The sequence below is a fragment of the Asterias rubens genome, chromosome 12 (assembly GCF_902459465.1).
Source record: "Asterias rubens chromosome 12, eAstRub1.3, whole genome shotgun sequence".
Taxonomy (NCBI): domain Eukaryota; kingdom Metazoa; phylum Echinodermata; class Asteroidea; order Forcipulatida; family Asteriidae; genus Asterias; species Asterias rubens.
In genome coordinates this window covers 6,159,029-6,179,864 of record NC_047073.1, presented here as the reverse complement: position 1 = coordinate 6,179,864, position 20,836 = coordinate 6,159,029, and the positions used below count along the sequence as shown (strand labels likewise).

Below are 20,836 nucleotides of genomic sequence, written 5' to 3'. Positions count from 1 at the left end.
GGTTTATATTGGAGCGGCTGTGGAGCGGCTGTGCCGATCGACCATTAGAGGACGCCAGCATGACTTCCTGTCGGAACATAGCCTGAACATCTGACGGATAAAGACAGGGGCCCACAGTCTAGTCAGAACACTGATGGCGGCCCTTGCAGTCCAATCGGGGAATCTGCTCGCCAGAGAGGGCGTCCTCTGGTTTGGGCCTTCTCTCGCGTGTATAATGACTTGTTGAGTGTAAATAAAGCTCCTGAACAAGGGCAGAACATTCAGTTAATTTGTATCTTCTTGTGTCATTAAAACTGTGTGCACTCCAACCCTGGTCTCTTAAATTAATTTAATTAACTTAAACTAATTGCGTTTATAAATTGCTCTAACACTGTTTCAAGGCTACAATTTAAGGCCCAAGAATGTACAATTTAACACTGGTCAATGCTTCAATATGGAACAAGTTCGATCAGCGACAATCTTGTCACCCAACTTTACCTATGTATGAAGTAAATCTTGGGTACCAGGCAAAATCGCCTAATGGTCGACAATATTCAACTTTTTACCCATACGCTGATGTGTGTTAGCACTGTATACTCAGTACTTTCCCAAGTCCTGTGAATGTTTACTCACAAATCCAGTTTAAACTGGCCGCAGTTATTAACAGTATATTAAATTTGCATCAAGGATAGAGAAGATTCTCCATGGTTCTACCTTTACACACTTATGTGTGTTAGCACTGTATAAAACTCGGTGTATAATTTGATACAGGCGTATCCCTCTCGGGTGGGATTCAAACCCACAACCTTTGGTTGCCATTCTATAGCAGATGTCTCACGATTCTAGACCCAGTAGCTAGAGGCCGTTTGAATCCTTTGTTTTAGCAGCAAGTATCGGCGCAACAATTTTACTCAATGTTAATGCATGGGGGCATTATTTTGTTAAAATGAGGAGTAGTGTGATGCATTCCTGTCTCAAGTGACTGTACAAATCAATGAATTAATGCGACTGGGTTGGTACTCATTCTTATGGTAAGCAGTGCCATGAAATTTGCTTGTCTTTAGCAATGACTCACTATAAGGGAACATATCTTTGTTGAAACAAACTTGAATTAATGAAACGTTCGTTTTATTCTTCTCAGATGTAATGTGTACCCTGTGCTAACAACTCAAAATATTCTATTTGTTAAAAAGACTGCTGGCACCAACGCACAACTCAACTCACATATGGCCCTGGCCAGGAATCGAACCGGGTCACATTGGAGAGGGGCGAGGAATGGAATGGACAAGGGAACAATTGTTAACTACACCTTTGGTTCCTTGAGATTGCCAGTGTTCATGTTTGGGGCTCAAACGGATGATTTGTTTAATAATATGCTAGGTTTACCCGCCCCCCCCCCTCTCCCGGCAGTTTTTGACATCCCTGCCCCAAAAATACAATTATCCCCCACCCCTCCCATTTTGTACCAGTATGTTTTCCTCCTGTTTTATCCTTTTACATCCCAAGCCTTTTTATCTTTACTTTACTCCTAATACCACCCTCTTGAAGTTCCCATTTTAAACAATCCCCACAACCCCATACCTTTGACAGAAATAAACCCATTGGTGAGATGCCCGACATTTTCAAGCTCGATTGTCAATCAATACGTGATGTTAGTATACATGTTATGTAATTCAAACATCAATACATGCAACAGAACTGGGTCCCCTTTCGTCAGGAAATAAAAAGCCAACTTTTTAGGACGGATTTCAACCAGACCCCCCCCCCCCAAAAAAAAAAACACCCAAAAAACACACGCAAACATGAAGAAGTCTCTACCAAAAGGGGAGCACAAGTATACAATTATTGTACATTAGTAAATCATTGTACTAACCAAAACTATAATATTAAATCATATTCACAAATAAGGAAGATTTGTTGAAAGGAAGATTTGTGCCAACCTAATTTCTTTGGGGCGAGAGTTTGGAAGAAAAATCCACAAGGACTGCAGGACTTGTAGTAGCTCAAATGTTTTCCAGACAAGAAAATGTTTGAATAAGACCAGAAACAAACGAGTAGAAAAAACCTTCCTGAAACCAGGTTGCCCATTACAAAATTGGTCAGTGTAAGTAACCAAGAGAGATAGACCATGTGACCTTAGTTCACAATAAGTGTGACCTTGTACTTTAGCTGTTCTGGCAGGCAAGATACTGCACTGGTCATAGGGCGAAGTTGACATTTTGTGTCATCATTTCCACATAAATCCAAGAGTTGTGAAAGTAAAAGCTTGACATATCAAAAGTTGATAAGAATTAGTCAATGCGATCTCCAAAAAATATAAGATTTCCTGTTTTCTTCCATGGCTATGTGCAATACTGCCAAGCTTCCAGGAAGTCCAGGCTTGGTGGCTCTTATGTAAACAAGGTCACAGGTCACATATCATATCAATCATCTATACACACATCTACGAAAGTAAAAGTATCTACAGTCCTTGGGTTACAAGCCTCATTACCATTAATCACACATTCGGCTCATTTGCAAGTGTTACCGATACCATATATTTTAATTATTTCAAAATCAAGCTCATAAATCTGTCAAAATACTACAGTAGTACACCATTACACAGCTATTTTAATTGTAAACCAGTATTTCAGGGCATGCTCTTGAGGTCCAAACACACATGTTCAAGCATAATATACATGTATTATAACAGAGACTATGTTGCGGTATTAAGTTGTAAATATAAATACAATTTGACATGCCTGGGCCAAAGTTACATAGGGGAAAGCTGGTCCTCAGGGCTGGTTGGAATGGATTGGGTTTTCAGTCCCTACCTGACTGGCTGGGTTTTTCCATGGAATAATCCTCTGGGGTTTATGTAATTTCCCCCACATCTAAAACTGAAACTTCCTCATTTGTCTTCTTTCCATTGGGCTCTTGGCTATAGAACAGTGATCAGGCTTAATATTCTTCCTACTTTGTTTTCAAATTTGTTTGCTTGAAAACTTTATCACAGCATACACTTCATGAACTAGGTCAACCCCTGTGCTTGAGAAAATGTTCCTACTTTTGTCCAAGGACCAAATATCATCCCTGGGTAATAAAGTTAACTTTTCTGAGAGTCATTGCCTTCACAACCAGAATTTCGTAACATAATGAAATGAAAATGAACTAAAATAAAAGAAAGGAACATAACAATGATGCATATTTGTATGTGGTTGCAGATAACCCAAGTTCTTGCCTTCACTCAACTTGAATCTATACAACAAACTGTAAATCTCACATTACCAATACCAGGAAATGCCCCTGAATGCACAAGGTACATGTAATTCGATTTTTTAACATGATTAGTTCAAGGGTGCATGGCCAAACATTATCATTAACTGTCTAGCAGCTGTTACAACAGGGCTACTGACCCACTCAAGATACATTTTGATCAAATCCTAAGAATATTTATACATTATAAAAATTCATTACTAAAAAAAGTATTACAATTAAAAAAAAAATTATATATTTTATTTCAGTAATAATGCGTGGTTTGAATGCTCATATATAAATACTGTATAAAATACAGTATTAAAAATTATTATAAATTTAGTAAACCATCTCCTGGTACAAAACACATTCAACACAATCTTTTTAATTTCTTTACTTTGTGCAAACTCATTTTATCTTGTCTTGTAAAATGATACAAGATACACAGAATTGCATAACCTTGTAAAATAATTATTTCTTTTCATTTTATTTACACATTTATGGTTATCGCTGCCCTACATAGAAATTATATTACATAATATGGGCATTATACTGGCCACAAGCTGCTATACACCAATCCAGTCTAAACACGGTTTATGGATGCATGTACTCTATGTACACATGAACAAAATGATACAGTGATGTATTGCAAGAGCTGTAAACAGAGCATGGTTACAACCCTCATAGATATTCCACAATCCCTGTTTTGACACCCCCAATTAAAGGCAGTGGACACTATTGGTAATTACTCAAAATAATTATTAGCGTAAAACCTTTCTTGGTGACGAGTAATGGGGAGAGGTTGATGGTTTGTAAAACATTGTAAAAAACGGCTCCCTCTGAAGTGCCATAGTTTTAGAGAAAGACGTAATTTTCCACGAAGTTGATTTCGAGACCTCAGATTTAGAACTTGAGGTCTCGAAATCAACCATCTAAACACACACAACTTCGTGTGACAAGGGTGTTTTTTTCTTTCGTTATTATCTCGCAAGTTCGATGACCGATTGAGCTCAAATTTTCACAGGTTTGTTATTTTATATGCTTATGTTGAGATACACTAACTGTGAAGGCTAGTCTTTGACAACTACCAATAGTGTCCACTGCTTTTAAATATTCTTCTAACCTTATACTAACCCTGACCATTACCATACATAACCCTAACCCTAACCCTAACCCTGACCATTACCATACATAACCCTAACCCTAACCATTACCATACATAACCCTAACCCTAACCCTGACCATTACCATACATAACTCTAACCCTAACCATTACCATACATAACCCTAACCCTAACCCTGACCATTACCATACATAACCCTAACCCTAACCATTACCATACATAACCCTAACCCTAACCCTGACCATTACCATACATAACCCTAACCCTAACTATTACCATACATAACCCTAACCCTAACCCTGACCATTACCATACATAACCCTAACCCTAACCATTACCATACATAACCCTAACCCTAACCCTGACCATTACCATACATAACCCTAACCCTAACCCTAACCCTAACCCTAACCATTACCATACATAACCCTAACCCTGACCATTACCATACATAACCCTAACCCTAACCATTACCATACATAACCCTAACCCTAACCATTACCATACATAACCCTAACCCTAACCATTACCATACATAACCCTTACCCCCAACCCTACATGTAACATGTAAAGGTACTGGACACCTTTGCGAATTGTCAAAGACCAGGCTTCTCACTTGGTGTATCTCAACAAATGCACAAAATAAAGACCTGTGAAAAATTGAACTCGAAGTTGTGAAACAATAGGCCTAATGGAAAAATAAAACACCCTTGTACAAAATCAAAGTTGTGTGTTTTTACCGGGTAGATGCTTGGTTTTGAGACCTCAAAATCTAATTTTGAGGTCTTAAAATCAAATTCATGGAAAATTAATTCTTTCTCACAAACTACGTTGCTTCAGATGGAGCCGTCCTACAATGTTTTATACTACCAACACCTCTCCATGTTGCTTGTTTCCAAGTTAGTTTTTATGCTAACAATTATCAATCAATTAAGCGTTTGGTTGCCATGTGATTTCTAATAAATGAATGAGTGAATGAATGAACATAGGGTTTTTGGAACATACATGTAGGTGTGTCTGAATATACACGTACCAGTTGCCAAAAAAACAAACACTTCTATAGGAAGTGGTGAAAATGAGAAATAAGAGATTTTAATACGATAAGGAGAATGGACAAGAAAGTGTAGATTCATGGATTAGAATGTACAATGTACGTATGTTTTTAAAAGTTTTGTTAGCAAAAACCAATTCCGTACTGTTGCTTTGAACTAAGATATTTGTAGAAACAGAAACGAGTACACCATAAATTCATGGTTGAGACCCACTTTTCTCCCTTTGCTTTCAACCTAGTTTCCTTGCTCTAATGCTGGTATCAACCAGCGCTGAATACAATGTACTGACAAGGTCTGTAAAGTACTGTAAATCACTATAAAACAGGATATGAATATATGCATTAATGTTCCTTGGGTAAAAGACAACACATTTGGGTGGGAACTTTGCAGACTAAAGTTTGTTAAGGGAAAACGTGCCATTGAATCATACATCCAGTTTTTTTTATTTATTTTATTCCTAATTTATCCATCTGACAAACAGTTATTAGTGACAAGTAATTTGGAGATTTTTGTATTGTAAAAAAGTAAAAATAAAATGAAAATACACACAAATTAAGGTTTTTTTTTACATTATCATGTATATTCAGTAATTATTTTTACACAAATCTTGTCAAACAAGCTGTGTACAATATTTGATTTTCTTTGTACTTCCAAAAAAGAAGAGGACATCAGCTTTTCAGCTGTTAAGTGTCATGCCTGAAACATTCAGTGTTTCTTGGGGCCAAAATGTAACGCAGGCGGGAACGAAGGGTTTAATACGGTGACCGTCTGCTCTCCATTCAGTAACCAAGGCGATGTATCATGGATACTCCAAATTTCAGTTTCCGGGTTGTAACACTCGATCGTAAACTCGTATGCCTGTTGGTAATCGTTACTCTCCACCTTGCCGCCAAAGAGGTAGATTTTGTTGTTGCAAACGCTGACCGAGGCACCCTTCCTTGCCACTAATGGAGCCTCTGTGTTACTCCACGTTGCGGCAATGACATCATATTTGAGCATAGCCATGGTGAAGTCATCCAGATGACCCAGGACATACAAGCAACCCTTAACAGCAACCATCTTTGGGTTGATTAATCGCTGCGACAGCGGCAAACATTTGACCCATTCATCGGAGTGAAAGGAGTAACAGAACATCTCGGAGATCAAACGCGATCCGGTGCTTCCTATAATATAGATCTTATCCAGACAGTCTACCGCAGAGGTGCGAGTTAGACCGCTGATCATAGGTGAAACATCTAACCACTGCTTAGTGACTGCTTGAAAATACTGAACGCTGGTCATAACGGTACCTGCAACCGGCGTCATACCACCAAGGACAAAAGCCTGGTTCTCATGAGTCACCAGACATTCACCGTTACGGTGTTCCATTCGATTGGTCAACAATGACCACTTCTTCTCGCAAGTTATGTACAGCCACGCTCGATGGCGACTGGTCAATACCAAAACATCATTATTGATGTTTGTGGCTGATGTGGAGAATTCCCAACTACCGTCAAAAGGGGACTGGGGTAACTCCTCCCATTTACAACTCTTAGGGTTGTACAGAAGAAGATTGCTGGATTTTGGATTCAGACCCTCAGCTTGATTTCGGAACTCTCCGATGAGAATCATGACTTCTGAAAAATTCCTCATTGTGTGAACTTTAGCGGACAGGTGGGATTGGCTGTTTGGTAGAAACATTGAGTCAGCGTGTGCCTTGTGAAATGAAAGTGCTTTCTTAACGATCTTTAAGCAATCTTCCGCTTCTCGTACATGCAGTAAGGCCTCTTGTGCTACAAAGAAAAGTACAAGAAGATGAAGAATTATCCTTTAATATAAATTAAAAGCAATAAGGAAGTTCAACCCTATAATTTCGTATCGCCTAGCAGTTGACAGAGAAAGAGGGACAATGTGAAATCATTTTATGTTACATGGTCACCGTGGTACATTGGTTAGACTACAGATCGTGGGTTCAAATCCTACCAAGCTACATGTATGTAACTGTTGATTTCACATTGACCAGAATTAAGTATTGTCGTCTACTTTATAATGAATCAAAATTTCTTGATTTGTGCAATTCATGAACATTAACGTTAAAAACCAATGATCGTTAGAGAGATTGGCTGATTGCCAACTTGGTGTTGATCCTTTTTTGGGGGGGAGGTTTGCCAAGTTCCCTTACTGAGAAAGTCATCTAAACAAACAAAAAACAAACTGTGAGGTGATGTACAGATGTCCTGTGATGTACAGTTACTGACCAAATGCCATGCAGGTGATCGTAATAGCCCGACATGACATGTACACCTAGCACTTAAAACAACAAAGCATCTGAATGGGCTCATGCTAAGGGAATTAATGTGTGGTGAAGAGGTTTTCAACTAGTGGTTTAAACCCAACGATAATTGATAATTTTACCGAGATGAAGTCGAGGTAATTACCAAGAACCAGGCCTCGGCTGGTTTATCCACTAGTTGAAAACCGAACCAACTCACTTTGATTCCCATTCATACCTTTTCGGTCAAAAAACATTAACACTTTTTGGTCAACAAGAAAAATAAATGCAAAAATTTAAATTGTTCAATGATTTCTTTCAACACAACACCCCTCCAGCTATGAAATGGTAAGGCCCTCGGCCCGATCGGGTAAACAACTCAATAAGGGAATGCTGTGCACGTCGCGCGTATTGCGTGATGTGGCACAACTGTTTCAGCCGTTTCTCCTCGACCAATAGGAATGAATGAACTGTCTTATAAGCACAGGTGCAAGCTCGCGTGTCATGCCCATGTTTCAACCCTTTAGATGGACATAAACAAAGGTTTATACACACCCACGTGACGCGCTCTCCACAAATAGGAATAGCCAAACTGTCTGAGGTATTTATGAATAAATATTAATACACAATGCACATGTTTGTAAGAACCATACAGAGCATCACAAGCGCATGTTGCTATGAAAACACGGGGACCAATCAGTGCTGCTCTGTCTAAGCTCTCCAATGTGCATAACACAACATCAGGCCTTCATGTACATGTTCACTGCATAACCACCCATGAAGTATTTTGCTAAAAATAGACACATATTGTGTCAACACCAGGCCTTGAACCCACACTCACAGTCAGCCACAACAATGAATTGTTGAGGCATGCAGCCCTATATGTTTCGGTCTAGAAACTGCAAGAGCACCTTTTTCCTTGGTAAAGGGCACTCTATGAGAAAATTGTAAATTTATACTGGAGTATTGACTGCCAAGCCCCGGCCAGCATGAACGCAATTCCCCGTCAGCTTCTGGTGACCAGCTTGATTTCAAATTGTAAAGTGAATGTGAACGCACTCAGGTTCCTTCAACTTCCTTCATGCAACGTATATATTTGATGAATGGTTTTTTTTACAAACAGCAATAAGTCAATTTTAATGTGAATATATAAAGAGTTTTTAAAGTCACCTGGAAATATAATTTTTTTTCTTTCAAGCATAAGAGTATATGCTTACGAACAATAAAACAATTTTTTTAGTAATTGTTTGTGATTTATATGTTTAAAAAATATATAAAGTTGTTTTTGGGGCTGACTCCGCCTACCCCTTTTGTGACATCGTTCAAGGCAGACTTTGCCTGCAATGCGTATAGTAAACACACGTGCAAAGTACATGTACGTCCAAGTCGTGAGTTGGTACATTTCAAAAAGTGTTTTTCTGCATTCAGCAGCAATACACCTGGTCGGCATTGCCGGAAAAAAACAAATTTTTTTTTAAACGTACAAACTCACGACTTGGTCCGTACATGTACTTTGCAATTGTGTTTACAGGCAAAGTCTGCCTCGATTGACGTCACGAACAGCGCCCTCTCGGGTCGGGGTCTACTCTTAAATTTGTAAATAACATAAGAACTGATTTTTTAAAACCTTAGTTAACTGTTTATTCACATTCAACTCATCAAAACACATATATTAGTGACAAAAGCTTTATTTTGAAAAAATACCACTTCCAGGTGACTTTAAACTCTTTATTCACATTCAAGTTTGAATTTTGGTGCTGTAAATGAAAGAAATCTACACTTTTTTACCTGCAATTTCCAGCAAGAAGTTGTTGTCCATCAGTTCAAAAAAGACTTTCGTAAACAAGGTTGAGAGGTAACTGTTGCGGTTCTCCCAGTCATGCTTAACCCATCTCATGACGGCATAGTACACCTCCTCTTCCAAATCTATGTATAGATTCTCTGAGATGAAGTCATCTACCTGCTCCTCGGAAAACTCCAAGAACTCCTGAGAGAAAGTCACATCGGTAAAGTTCCCAACCGAATAGTCATGAGCTTGTGAACTCAGCTGCCGATTAAAGAGCCGCTGACCAACCATTTCTGTTTCCAGACTATTTGTGGCGTTGAGACGACTACCCAAGAATCGGGCACATTCTTCCTCTAGTGACTCAAACTGAAGTATGTTTGAAGCATTTGCAACTTCTTCCACGTTATTTTCTGTGATAATGAAGGAGCCTGTGTAGCAGTAGTTAACAATTAACCTCAGAGTAGACCCAGCGATACCTTGCATGCGAACTTGCTGGGATTTGGTCTCTTGCATGCCGCTGGTAAACATGGCCTTGAAGTAGGGGATAGAAGCAGCAAGAACCACACGGTGACAGGCAATCTGTTGCCCATCCTCAGTCACAAGGGATATATCCGTTAAGCTCTCCTCATTGCGTAGTGTGTTCAACCCCTCCAAGAGTATAGCAGGATGGGCATTGTGATGTATACGATTGGCAGATGAGTCTTGATGCAGAGCGTCAGGCATGGAATTGACAACACCTAGGCTTTGATCGCATGAAGCTTTACTGGACATCTTTGTAATTGTTGAGACGTCCAATGTCAAAAACCTGAAACGAAGACACAAGAAACTTGTCAAGTCATTATACCAAAACAACCACACATAAAAGAAAAAAAAAACAACACAACAACATGTTTACAAACTTTATGATAATATTACCAGTAGCGGAACAAGACAGTTTCATCTGGGAGGCAACCAGGGAAATTAACAGGATTGGCACATAATTTTGTTTTAAAAACACAGTGTATGGGGACTTAGTACGGAAACTGTGTAGGCCCTAACATGCGAAATTTTCTGAAACTGTTTCCCTTGAATAATTTGTCAGCCCACCTTGTTGGCCTGTTCTTTACAAATAAATGAACATCGTGTTTTATTATTATAATATAACTGGTTTATTGTAAAAAAAAACATGTAATTGTCGCAGTCCAAGGACTGAATTAAAATACAGATTTACCTTTTTATATAATTTTTTAAGAGGACAGGAGAATATTTATACACAAGAAAAATTACAAATTTATGAGAACTAAAATTAGATAAAACAAAGACAATAAATTTTAACAAGCACACTTAACTAACAAACCCAACTGAGACCAACCAAAAATCCACAACAAAGACCCAGCCGAACATCAAAACAAGCAAGCAAACAAACAAACAAACAACCAAACAAATCAACAAATCAACAAACAAGCCAACAGACACCCCAACAAATTAACAAATAAACAAACAAACACACAAACAAACTGTGGCTGCCTTGGCATTTACTTAAACACCAAGGAGTTTCGTCATACTTTTAAGGTCTCTACAGTCCAAAGGATTGAGTATTCATAACCAAACAACGTAACTGAAGCAAATGAAGACACTTGTCAAACTGAAGCTTGTGTTGCAATGGTCAAGATACAATCTGTAATTTAATGCCAAACATAAACAATAATAAGATACATGGAAATACATGAACTGGCATTTAACAATAGAAATGTGTACAAATGTAAACTTTGTCAAGAACAAGATCATAATAAAGTGTTGAAACAGACTGCAAAACTTTGTCTAAAAACTCTGATTTTGCCTTGTAAACTGTAAGTCAAACTGTTGCAGAATATAAAGAGAAAAATATGCTTACCGAATTGGGCTTTCTACACTGGATGAAATTATAGAGAACTTGTGAAATACTTCTGAAAAGCTGGAACTATCATGTTAAAAACAACCACATGTAATGTAAAAGGGCTGCACAATGGAATGCTGTGGGATGGGGCAAGCATGGGCTGCATGGGCTGCATGTAACATAACACACACATGTACTCTGTGTGGGTCTGTGGGGGACGTTGACCTCATTAGCATACACAGGATGACCTTAATGCACTGTCACTAGGCTACTTGGCTTGAAGGTCATGCACTGCAAAATGGGTACATATTAAATACAACTTAAAGGTAATACACATGAATAAGCGAAACTCACTGCACAAACTGCTGCAGTGACATGGCTCCTCAACTGTGCGCAGCATCAGTTATACACTTAGCGCAGCATCAGTAAGGAATTTTTAAGCCATGGCTTATCAATCAATCTTACGGTAAACAGTTCACTTAGTCAAGGTAGTGGTCCATGTTGGCTCTTCGTCGGGGACGTCTCTGGTCTTCTGAAGTAGACATTTGTCCTGGGTAGGAACCAAGAGTACCAACTTGTGTATTGGTCTATCGAGGATAGATGGAGGGCGCTTACGCCTTCCCTGGCTGTCTCGTTCACCATCTGCCATCAACAGCTTGACGGTCCTCACCTTGTCGTCTTTACTAGGATAAGTATCGATCACTCGAGCAAGGGGCCACTGGTTACGGGTTGTGTCGGTCTCCTTGGATATGACAACGTCTCCTTTCTGGATGTTCCGCTCGGGCTTGGTCCACTTCTTGCGTTCCTGTAGGTTGTGCAAAAACTCTTTCCTCCATCTCACCCAGAACTCGTTAGCCAGATACTGTACTCTTTTCCACCACTTGTGCGAGTACACGTCTTCCTTCTGGAATCTTCCCGGCGGGGGCAGTACAACCTTGGGCTTCATGGTTAGCAAGTGATTTGGAGTTAGCGGTTCGGGGGCGTCTGGAGAACACAGATTGACAGTCGTGAGAGGCCTTGAGTTAATGATGCATTCTATCTCGGTCATAAGGGTTCGGAAGGCTTCATCGTCCAGCTGACTTCCAGACTTCAGGAAAAGAGATGAAAGTATACTACGTACCGTGCCTATCTGCCGCTCCCATACACCACCCATGTGGCTCGAGTGCGGAGTGTTCATTTTGAAGGGGATCCATTCACAGTCAGACTCCAGGAGGTACTCTCTTACTCTGTTTTGGTCCATGTCTGCTAGTGCATCCTTCAATTCATTACGGGCACCAACGAAGGTAGTTCCTTGATCACAGCGCAACTGACGGATGGGCCCTCTTCGGCTTTGAAATCTACTCAGGGCGTTGATGAAGGAGCTAGCAGTAAGGGAATTCGCTGTTTCTAGATGGACACTTCGGGACGCCATACAGGTAAACAGTGCACCCCAGCGTTTCACTTCGCTTCGTCTCTCCCTGATGTAGAATGGACCAAAATAGTCCACAGCACAGTACGAAAACGGGGGCGCAGGTTGAAGTCGGTCCTCTGGTAACTCAGCCATTTTCTGCTTCTGCAGAGGTCTACGGAGCTTTCGACATGTTACACATGAAGCGATGTAGCTTGAAACTGCTGCTGATCCGCCGATTACCCAGTACCCTCTCTGGCGCATCTCGTTGTGTGTAGTACATCTATCCATGTGATGCACTTTCTCATGGTGATGCCTTATCACTAACTCAGTGATGTGATCTTTGCGAGGCAAGATGACTGGATGTTTCAACTCTGATGACACATTGGCTCTTTCAATCCGTCCACCTACTCGAATCAAACCAGCATCGTCAAGGAATGGGTCAAGTCTGAAGAGAGAACTAGTCGCTTTGAGACTCTGGTTACGTTTCCGAGCTAACTCTCTCGTTGTGAACTCTCCTCTTGTTCCGAGCTGTTGGAGAATTTCAACTTCATTCTTGAAGTGCTCATACTGGACTTTTTTGAGAATTTCTATCTCTGCTTTCTTCATCTCAGACACCTGGATGATTACTCTCGGTGATGGATGAATGTCAACCACCTTAGACAAACCTTGGGGATTTCTTTGGTGAAGCCTCGTCTTGAACTTCAGACATATAGCAACAGCCTTCTTTGCACGATGCCAACTGGAGAACCGATCAAATCGTGACTTCTCAAAATGGTCAGGGAACTTGTTGTTTGCATCCAAAACATGGGTCGCGTAGACTACAGCTTTCTTCACCTCGGGATCTGTCTCATCGAGCTTTGGCATTTCTACTTGTGGGCTTTTGTGGGCACCGCCTTGATGAAGAAACTCCAGTCCAGTCAACCAACTAGATTTATTCACCAACTGTTCAGCAGTCAAACCACGGGAAGCTTCATCGGCAGGATTGCATTGTGTGTCAACGTACTGCCAGGAACTTGGGTCGGTTGCGTTGCGAATTTGCTGTACACGGTTTGAAACATACACGTGGAACCTCTTGGATTCATTGGTCACATATCCCAGAACAATTTTGCTATCAGTCCAGAAGAACTCCTTCATGTTCTGATAAGAAAGCTCGGCTCGTAAAAACTCACTTGTTTTTGCAGACATGGTTGCTGCAGCCAATTCCAGTCTTGGGATGGTCACATGCTTCAGTGGGGTCACCCTTGCTTTTCCCATGACGAAGGAGCAATGAACGTTTCCAGTTTCATTCACAAGACGGAGATAGGAACATTGGCCGTATCCTTCCTCGCTAGCATCGGAGAAGTGATGAAGTTCGGCATCCATGATACTACCAAAGTTTTCTGGCTTGAAGGATCGTTGTATCTTCAAGTGTTCAAGGTGAACACACTCAAGACGCCATTTCTCCCACTGCGGACGAAGACTCTCTGGGATTGGGTTATCCCATCCAAGCTTATCACGGCACATCTGCTGAAGAATCTGCTTACCCTTCAATGTCACGGGTGCTACATAGCCATTGGGGTCGTAGATCGAGCTGACTGCCGAAAGAATACCACGACGAGTGAAGGGGCGATCTCGTAATTCTATACGAAACTGGAAAGTATCGCTTTCAACGCACCATGTGACTCCAAGTACTCGCTCTAGAGGGAGTGGATCTACATGAAGATCAAGATCTTTAACTCCAGTTGTTCTTTCATCAGCGGGAACAGATTCAAGCACTTCCTTCTTATTGGACAGAATTTTGTGCAGCTTCAACCCTGCACTTGCACATAGACTTTTGCTGGCTTGGATCAGGTCGATTGCTTCCTTCACTGTGGCTACTGACTTCAGGCCGTCGTCAACATAGAAGTCGTTTCTGATGAAGTTGGCAGACTGCTTCCCAAACTCTTCTTCACCATCATCGGCTGCTCGCTTGAGACCAAAGTTTGCACAACCAGGGGAACTGACTGCACCAAACAGATGAACTTTCATCCGGTAGTCTACAACCTTGTTATTTGGGTCACCATCTTTCCACCACAGGAATCGAAGGAGATCTCGATTATCTTCGGATACGAAGAACTGATGGAACATTCCTTTGATGTCAGTCATGATGGCTACTTCTTCCTGGCGGAATCTACACAAGATGCCCACCAAGCCGTTCATCAAGTCAGGACCTTGCATCAAGTGGTCATTGAGGGAAACTCCCTTATACTGAGCAGAACAATCAAAAACTACACGGATTTTGTCTGGTTTCTTAGGGTGGTACACACCTGTATGAGGAACGTAGTTCACCTTGCCGTCTCGAACCTCAAGACGTTCAGTAGGGACTTGCTCAGCACAATTTTGAATGACGTCCTTCATGAAAACACAGTAATCGTCAAAGAACTTCGGTCGTTTCTTGAATCTTGCTGTTAGCTGCTGCCATCGTTTCTCAGCTAGCGCTCTGTTGTAGGGAAGGGACACATGTTGTTTCAGGGGTAGAGGCATCTCGTAGTGGCCATCCGGTTTCTTTGTGATTCCAGTCTCGAGAATTCTAATGAAGTTCGCATCTTCCACTGAGTATGGCTTGTGTTTGGTGCTCATCTGGAAATCTGACTCCAGTACTCGCAGAACTTTCTCAGCATCAAACACTTCTTTGACTTTTGTGCCATACACAAAGTGAGGGTAAGCTTCAGCCGAGAACATCTTGTTTCAGACAGCATCATCTTTTACTCGAGGAGATCTACACATCTGACCAATTACACCCCAGTCTAAAAGTGATTTCTGACCATACGGGTCTTCCTCTCCTCTGGGGCAGTTGCTGCCTATCAGCAGGGAAATCTTCATACTTGGATCATACGGCATCAGTTTCTGGGCTATAGGCTCAAGATGGCGCCACTGCATGACTACATCAGGCTTAGGAATTTGGGAACATTTGGCAGGGATTTCGTCACGCTTGAAACAGACAGGGAGGTCAACAGCATGTTCTCTGGCGATGTCAAGAACTTCTAAACCGAGGATTCGGTTGCTTGTGATGCATGCGTTTCGCTCTTGCATCGTCGTCAGAAGAAGCTGAGTCTCTGGCCCTTGAACATCAAGACGATCACAAAGACTCTCGCTCACGAAACAGCTATTGGACTGATCATCAAGAACTGCGTACTCTATGGACTCTTTACTTGGGTTGTTCTTGGTTCGAACTATCACCGGGATGATCATGCAGTGGTCACCTTCACCATTCTGATGGGGACTGGCACAAACTTTTGTGCAATGTGACGTACTTTCGTCCTTAGCGACCTTCGCTTCCTCATCTTGAGATTTCACCGGCTGTTGTCTCGTGTCGTTGCGATGGAGACTGGTCAAGTGACTACCAGAACATGTTTCACATTTACGTCGGTCCTTACACTCTCTAACTTGATGCTCATCACTGGACGCACAGCCCATACATAACCGTCTCTGGAAGAAGAACGTCTTTCTGTCCTTGTAGTGTTTCCTCCTGAATGATTTGCATTTCTCAATGTGATGATCTCCATCACAAAACACACATGGGCCTGCAGCATTCTTGGATGGCTTACTAGAGGGACGTTCGTTATCGGTTGTTGTCGTGGAGAAAGACTTAGCACTCTGACCCTTTGATGGTCTGCTGGGGGGACTGGTCTGGCTAGTCGACTTGGGGGGGTCCTTGCTCCTTGTGATGGCCTCGAGCTCTGGCATGTTAGCTCGATCAGCTGCTCTACGGACGAAGGAAGCAAACTCCGAGAATGGGGGGTAGGTACCTGGTCCTTCTTTAAACCTCCACCTTTCGATACTGTCTCTCCACTTGGAGTCCAGATGATGGGGCAACTTCTCAACAAGTTTGGCGTTTTCTTTGGGAAAATCCAAAATACCAAGGCTCGGTATCGTAAGTCTAGCGGCACTGACCTTGTCCAGGAAATCTGAGAAGTCTCTCAAAGCCACGGCATCTCTTGGGGGTATCCTGCTCCACTTCTCCAACTTTGTCGTGAAAGCACAACTGATGACACTTGTGTTGCCATATCTATCGGCAAGCACATCTCTAGCCTTTTGATACGCCTCCTCGGTTCCAATCAGCATGTAGTGCTCGACGACTTGTCTCGGTTTTCCCGCTACGTACTGGTTCAAATAATTTAGCTTGGTGTCCACGTCTAGTGGCTTTGAGTCGATGAGGGCGTTGAAGGCGTTCTGCCATAGTGGATAGTGAAGTGGCTCTCCCACGAACACAGGAACATTAATTTTTGGAAGTTGGCTTGAGACCGCAAGTCGCTTGTTTACTTCACCTTGCTGGATACTCTTCTCAGCTAGCTGGGTAATTACTCTCTCAAGTGACGAGGCTATCTTGGTCCACCCATCCTGTGGAGTGTGATGTTGGATTGGTGAGCTGTTGGTGACTAACGTCGCATCATGATTAGGGAATTGTTGAATCGTGTCGAAGGGCTCTGCAAAGGGGTTCAGTGAAATGTTCGGAACTGGTGCTGGGCTTTCACTTGCAGGAACGGGGTCAGCATTCTCTGCGTCGAGGAACTTCCTCAGATTATGACTGGTATCAACCGGCACATCAATAAGCTCAGATCGGCAAGATGCAGCTTCTTCAAATTGAGTGAAAACATCTGCAGCAGCACGGTTCTCTGCCAGTTGCCTCTCCATTTCAAATTTCTCCCTCCTCAACTCACGCTCTATTTTCTCCACTTCAAACTGCTTTTCTTCTTCCAGCTCACGAAGCTTCAGAAACTTTTCTTTTTCTGCGAATTCAAGCTTAACTTTGAGTTCGGCTTCCTGTCTAGCGAGCTCCATCTTTGCAGACCTAGCCGAGGCTGATGTTGATTGTGTACGGGAACTTCCATGTGATCGTGATGATCTGATTGACTTTGCACTTGATTGTTTCGGAAAACACACCTCCGATGATGAGTCATTTGAACGTGACTGTGACATGATGTAACTAGTTATCCACTCAGGTAGTAATGTTCGATTGTATTGTGGCTGCCTTGGCATTTACTTAAACACCAAGGAGTTTCGTCATACTTTTAAGGTCTCTACAGTCCAAAGGATTGAGTATTCATAACCAAACAACGTAACTGAAGCAAATGAAGACACTTGTCAAACTGAAGCTTGTGTTGCAATGGTCAAGATACAATCTGTAATTTAATGCCAAACATAAACAATAATAAGATACATGGAAATACATGAACTGGCATTTAACAATAGAAATGTGTACAAATGTAAACTTTGTCAAGAACAAGATCATAATAAAGTGTTGAAACAGACTGCAAAACTTTGTCTAAAAACTCTGATTTTGCCTTGTAAACTGTAAGTCAAACTGTTGCAGAATATAAAGAGAAAAATATGCTTACCGAATTGGGCTTTCTACACTGGATGAAATTATAGAGAACTTGAGAAATACTTCTGAAAAGCTGGAACTATCATGTTAAAAACAACCACATGTAATGTAAAAGGATGCACAATGGAATGCTGTGGGATGGGGCAAGCATGGGCTGCATGGGCTGCATGTAACATAACACACACATGTACTCTGTGTGGGGCTGTGGGGGACGTTGACCTCATTAGCATACACAGGATGACCTTAATGCACTGTCACTAGGCTACTTGGCTTAAAGGTCATGCACTGCAAAATGGGTACATATTAAATACAACTTAAAGGTAATACACATGAATAAGCGAAACTCACTGCACAAACTGCTGCAGTGACACAAACAAACAAACGAACAAGCAATGACATGTAAAAATTAAAAGAGAGCCATTTTTATATTATTTATGAACATTAAATCCCAACAGGCAACAAGGTAGGCAGTGGTGGTAAGGAAGACGGGGAAGTTTGAAATTACAAACAAGCTGTCCTGTACGTAGGTAGGTAGTGGATGCCAATGGTCAATACACTGGAATGAGGAAAAGATCGAATATGGGGTCACAATACTCCTACTCCCGAACTATTTCGGTTTCGTCCACTATCGTCTCTATCTATCGTTACGGGAGAGACGATAGCGGACGAACGAAACCCATAAAACCTAAAACACTAACCAACCTCAAAACTTGATCAAGTTTACTTACCACTATACTATACTGCACTAGCACTGGACGACGGCTCTATGTCTATTCGGATTATATGCTTATTTTATAAATTATATACCTGAATCAGGTATATAATACAAGGACAGGTTCCCCTTGTGGTTCACTATTTGATACCTAAAAACGGAGCCTAGAAGTAGGTCGGTGCAACAAACACGAATATTTAGTACGTCACTCTGCCTGCCGAGCTGAGGTCGTCTGGTTTGACCAACCGACATCTACTAAAGGCTAATCATACAATAGCTGTATGGTTTATATCGATACCACACATGTCATGGAACATGTGAAGGACATAACGATTTGCATTCTACCATAGGAAATCTCTTCGCATATCTTGCACCAATTGTCTAAAAACGGAGCCTAGAAGTAGGTCGGTGCAACAAACACGAATATTTAGTACGTCACTCTGCCTGCCGAGGTCGTCTGGTTTGACACACTATAAAGGCTAATCATAAAATAGCTCTATGGTTTATATCGATACCACACATGTCATGGAACAAGTGAAGGACATTACGGTCGTTTGCATTCGATCTTTCAAGGATGGTAAAGGCAATAGGTTTGCATACACGCTCCCATTGGCTGCCACGCACTTGACGCTGAATTATTCATCAGGCAGTGGGAATTCAGCTACACAACCACGTGTACCATGTGTGCGCTGTATATTGCTCTATGGTGGTAACATATTTATTATGGCTGCAATACATAATAACATGGCTCTATGCTGCAATAGCCTAATTTAATAGTAATACACACTGTGTAGCCTACACTATGCATAGCCTACACTACGTACGCGAATGAACGCCACTCGTAGTCATAGCAATTATCTGAACTTTGCAAAGATTTCAAACTTTAATAATTCACAGTTGACTGCGGCTGTTTTTAGTGCATCAACCTTGGCTCCATCACCAGTGTGATATGCCTGCAAACAGCTCTTATTTCGGGAAGTCCCTAGACTTGTGGACTAGTCGTTAAATCGGCCCCACGTGCTGAGATAGTGCTCCCCCGACAACACTGCTCTCGCGCGAACTCACTGCTCTCGCGCGAACTGATGGCTCCCCGATTTTGACTCCGAGTCAAAATCGGGGAGCCATCAGTTCGCGCGAGAGCAGTGAGTTCGAGTCAAAATCGGGGAGCCATCAGTTCGCGCGAGAGCAGTGAGTTCGCGCGAGAGCAGTGTTGTCGGGGGAGCACTATCTCAGCACGTGGGGCCGATTTAACGACTTGTCCACAAGTCTAGGAAGTCCCCAGATGGGGTTTTCGCTCAAATGGCTCTGCTACCTCCATGCCTTGCCGTAAGCAAAAAATCAATGCTTGCGGAAGCAAGGAATTCTGTGCTTACGTCAAGAGTATTTCATAAGATAGTGGGGAGGGGGGGATTTTGGCTTGTGCGCATGCGTGCTCCACGTCAGCACTGGCAGCCCATAATTTCAGCTGCTTACCGCAAGGGCAAAGAATCGAAGCTTACACAAGGAATTCTTTGTTTCTGTCAAGCGTTTTACAGGTTAGCAAGGGATTTTGGTACTCAACTTAAGTATTCTAAGCTTACACAGCTAGCACAGAAATTTTGCGCTTGTCGTGCAATTATAGGGCCCAATTTTATTGGCTCTGCTTACCGTAAACAAAGAATTTACGCATGCGAAAAAGAAAATTCTTCGCTTACGTCAAGTGTATTTCTCGGTTTAACAGGGGATTTTGGCTTGTGCGCATGCCTACTCCATGTTACGAGGAATTCTATGCTTACAAAGCTAGTGAAGAAATTTCTTGTTTTAATGCACATGTAATGCAGACACATAGTTATTGCAGTTCACGAGTTAAAGTTGTTGAGCAATAAAACAGTTATCGTTAAGGCAAATCTATTATTCTACACTTTGGTGATTCCTCTCATAATTATTGGTGACTTATTTCCATCTCACATATCGGGGATACTTCACAATCCTAAGCGCAGAATTTGGCGGTAAGCAGAGCTATGAAATTTGGCACAGAACACTGTCGAGATACAATTTCTCTTTGATGACTCTGCTTACCGCCAAATTCTGCGCTTAGGATCCTTATTCTCCGCTAATATGCAAGCAAGC

General features: G+C 41.7%; 2 protein-coding genes across 4 annotated transcripts; both read right to left on the bottom strand.

The window, feature by feature from the left end:
* Positions 1-5,152: 5,152 nt before the first annotated feature.
* On the bottom strand, positions 5,153-18,874 carry LOC117298007 (kelch-like protein 30). 3 transcript variants are annotated; one of them, XM_033781220.1, is made up of 3 exons: positions 18,744-18,874; positions 9,429-10,231; positions 5,153-7,161 (listed from the first exon to the last, which is right to left on the bottom strand). In XM_033781220.1, exons 2-3 carry the CDS (start codon positions 10,195-10,197, stop codon positions 6,095-6,097), a joined length of 1,836 nt encoding a protein of 611 aa, XP_033637111.1. In that variant the 5' UTR covers positions 10,198-10,231; positions 18,744-18,874; the 3' UTR covers positions 5,153-6,094. The 3 variants fall into 3 exon arrangements, with proteins under 3 accessions (XP_033637111.1, XP_033637113.1, XP_033637112.1); XM_033781222.1 differs by lacking the exon at positions 18,744-18,874 and adding an exon at positions 18,521-18,593; XM_033781221.1 differs by lacking the exon at positions 18,744-18,874 and adding an exon at positions 11,300-11,357.
* LOC117297709 lies at positions 11,757-17,609 on the bottom strand. The gene is made up of 3 exons (XM_033780859.1): positions 16,648-17,609; positions 15,515-15,942; positions 11,757-15,355 (listed from the first exon to the last, which is right to left on the bottom strand). Exons 1-3 carry the CDS (start codon positions 17,607-17,609, stop codon positions 11,757-11,759), a joined length of 4,989 nt encoding a protein of 1,662 aa, XP_033636750.1.
* Positions 18,875-20,836: the final 1,962 nt, after the last annotated feature.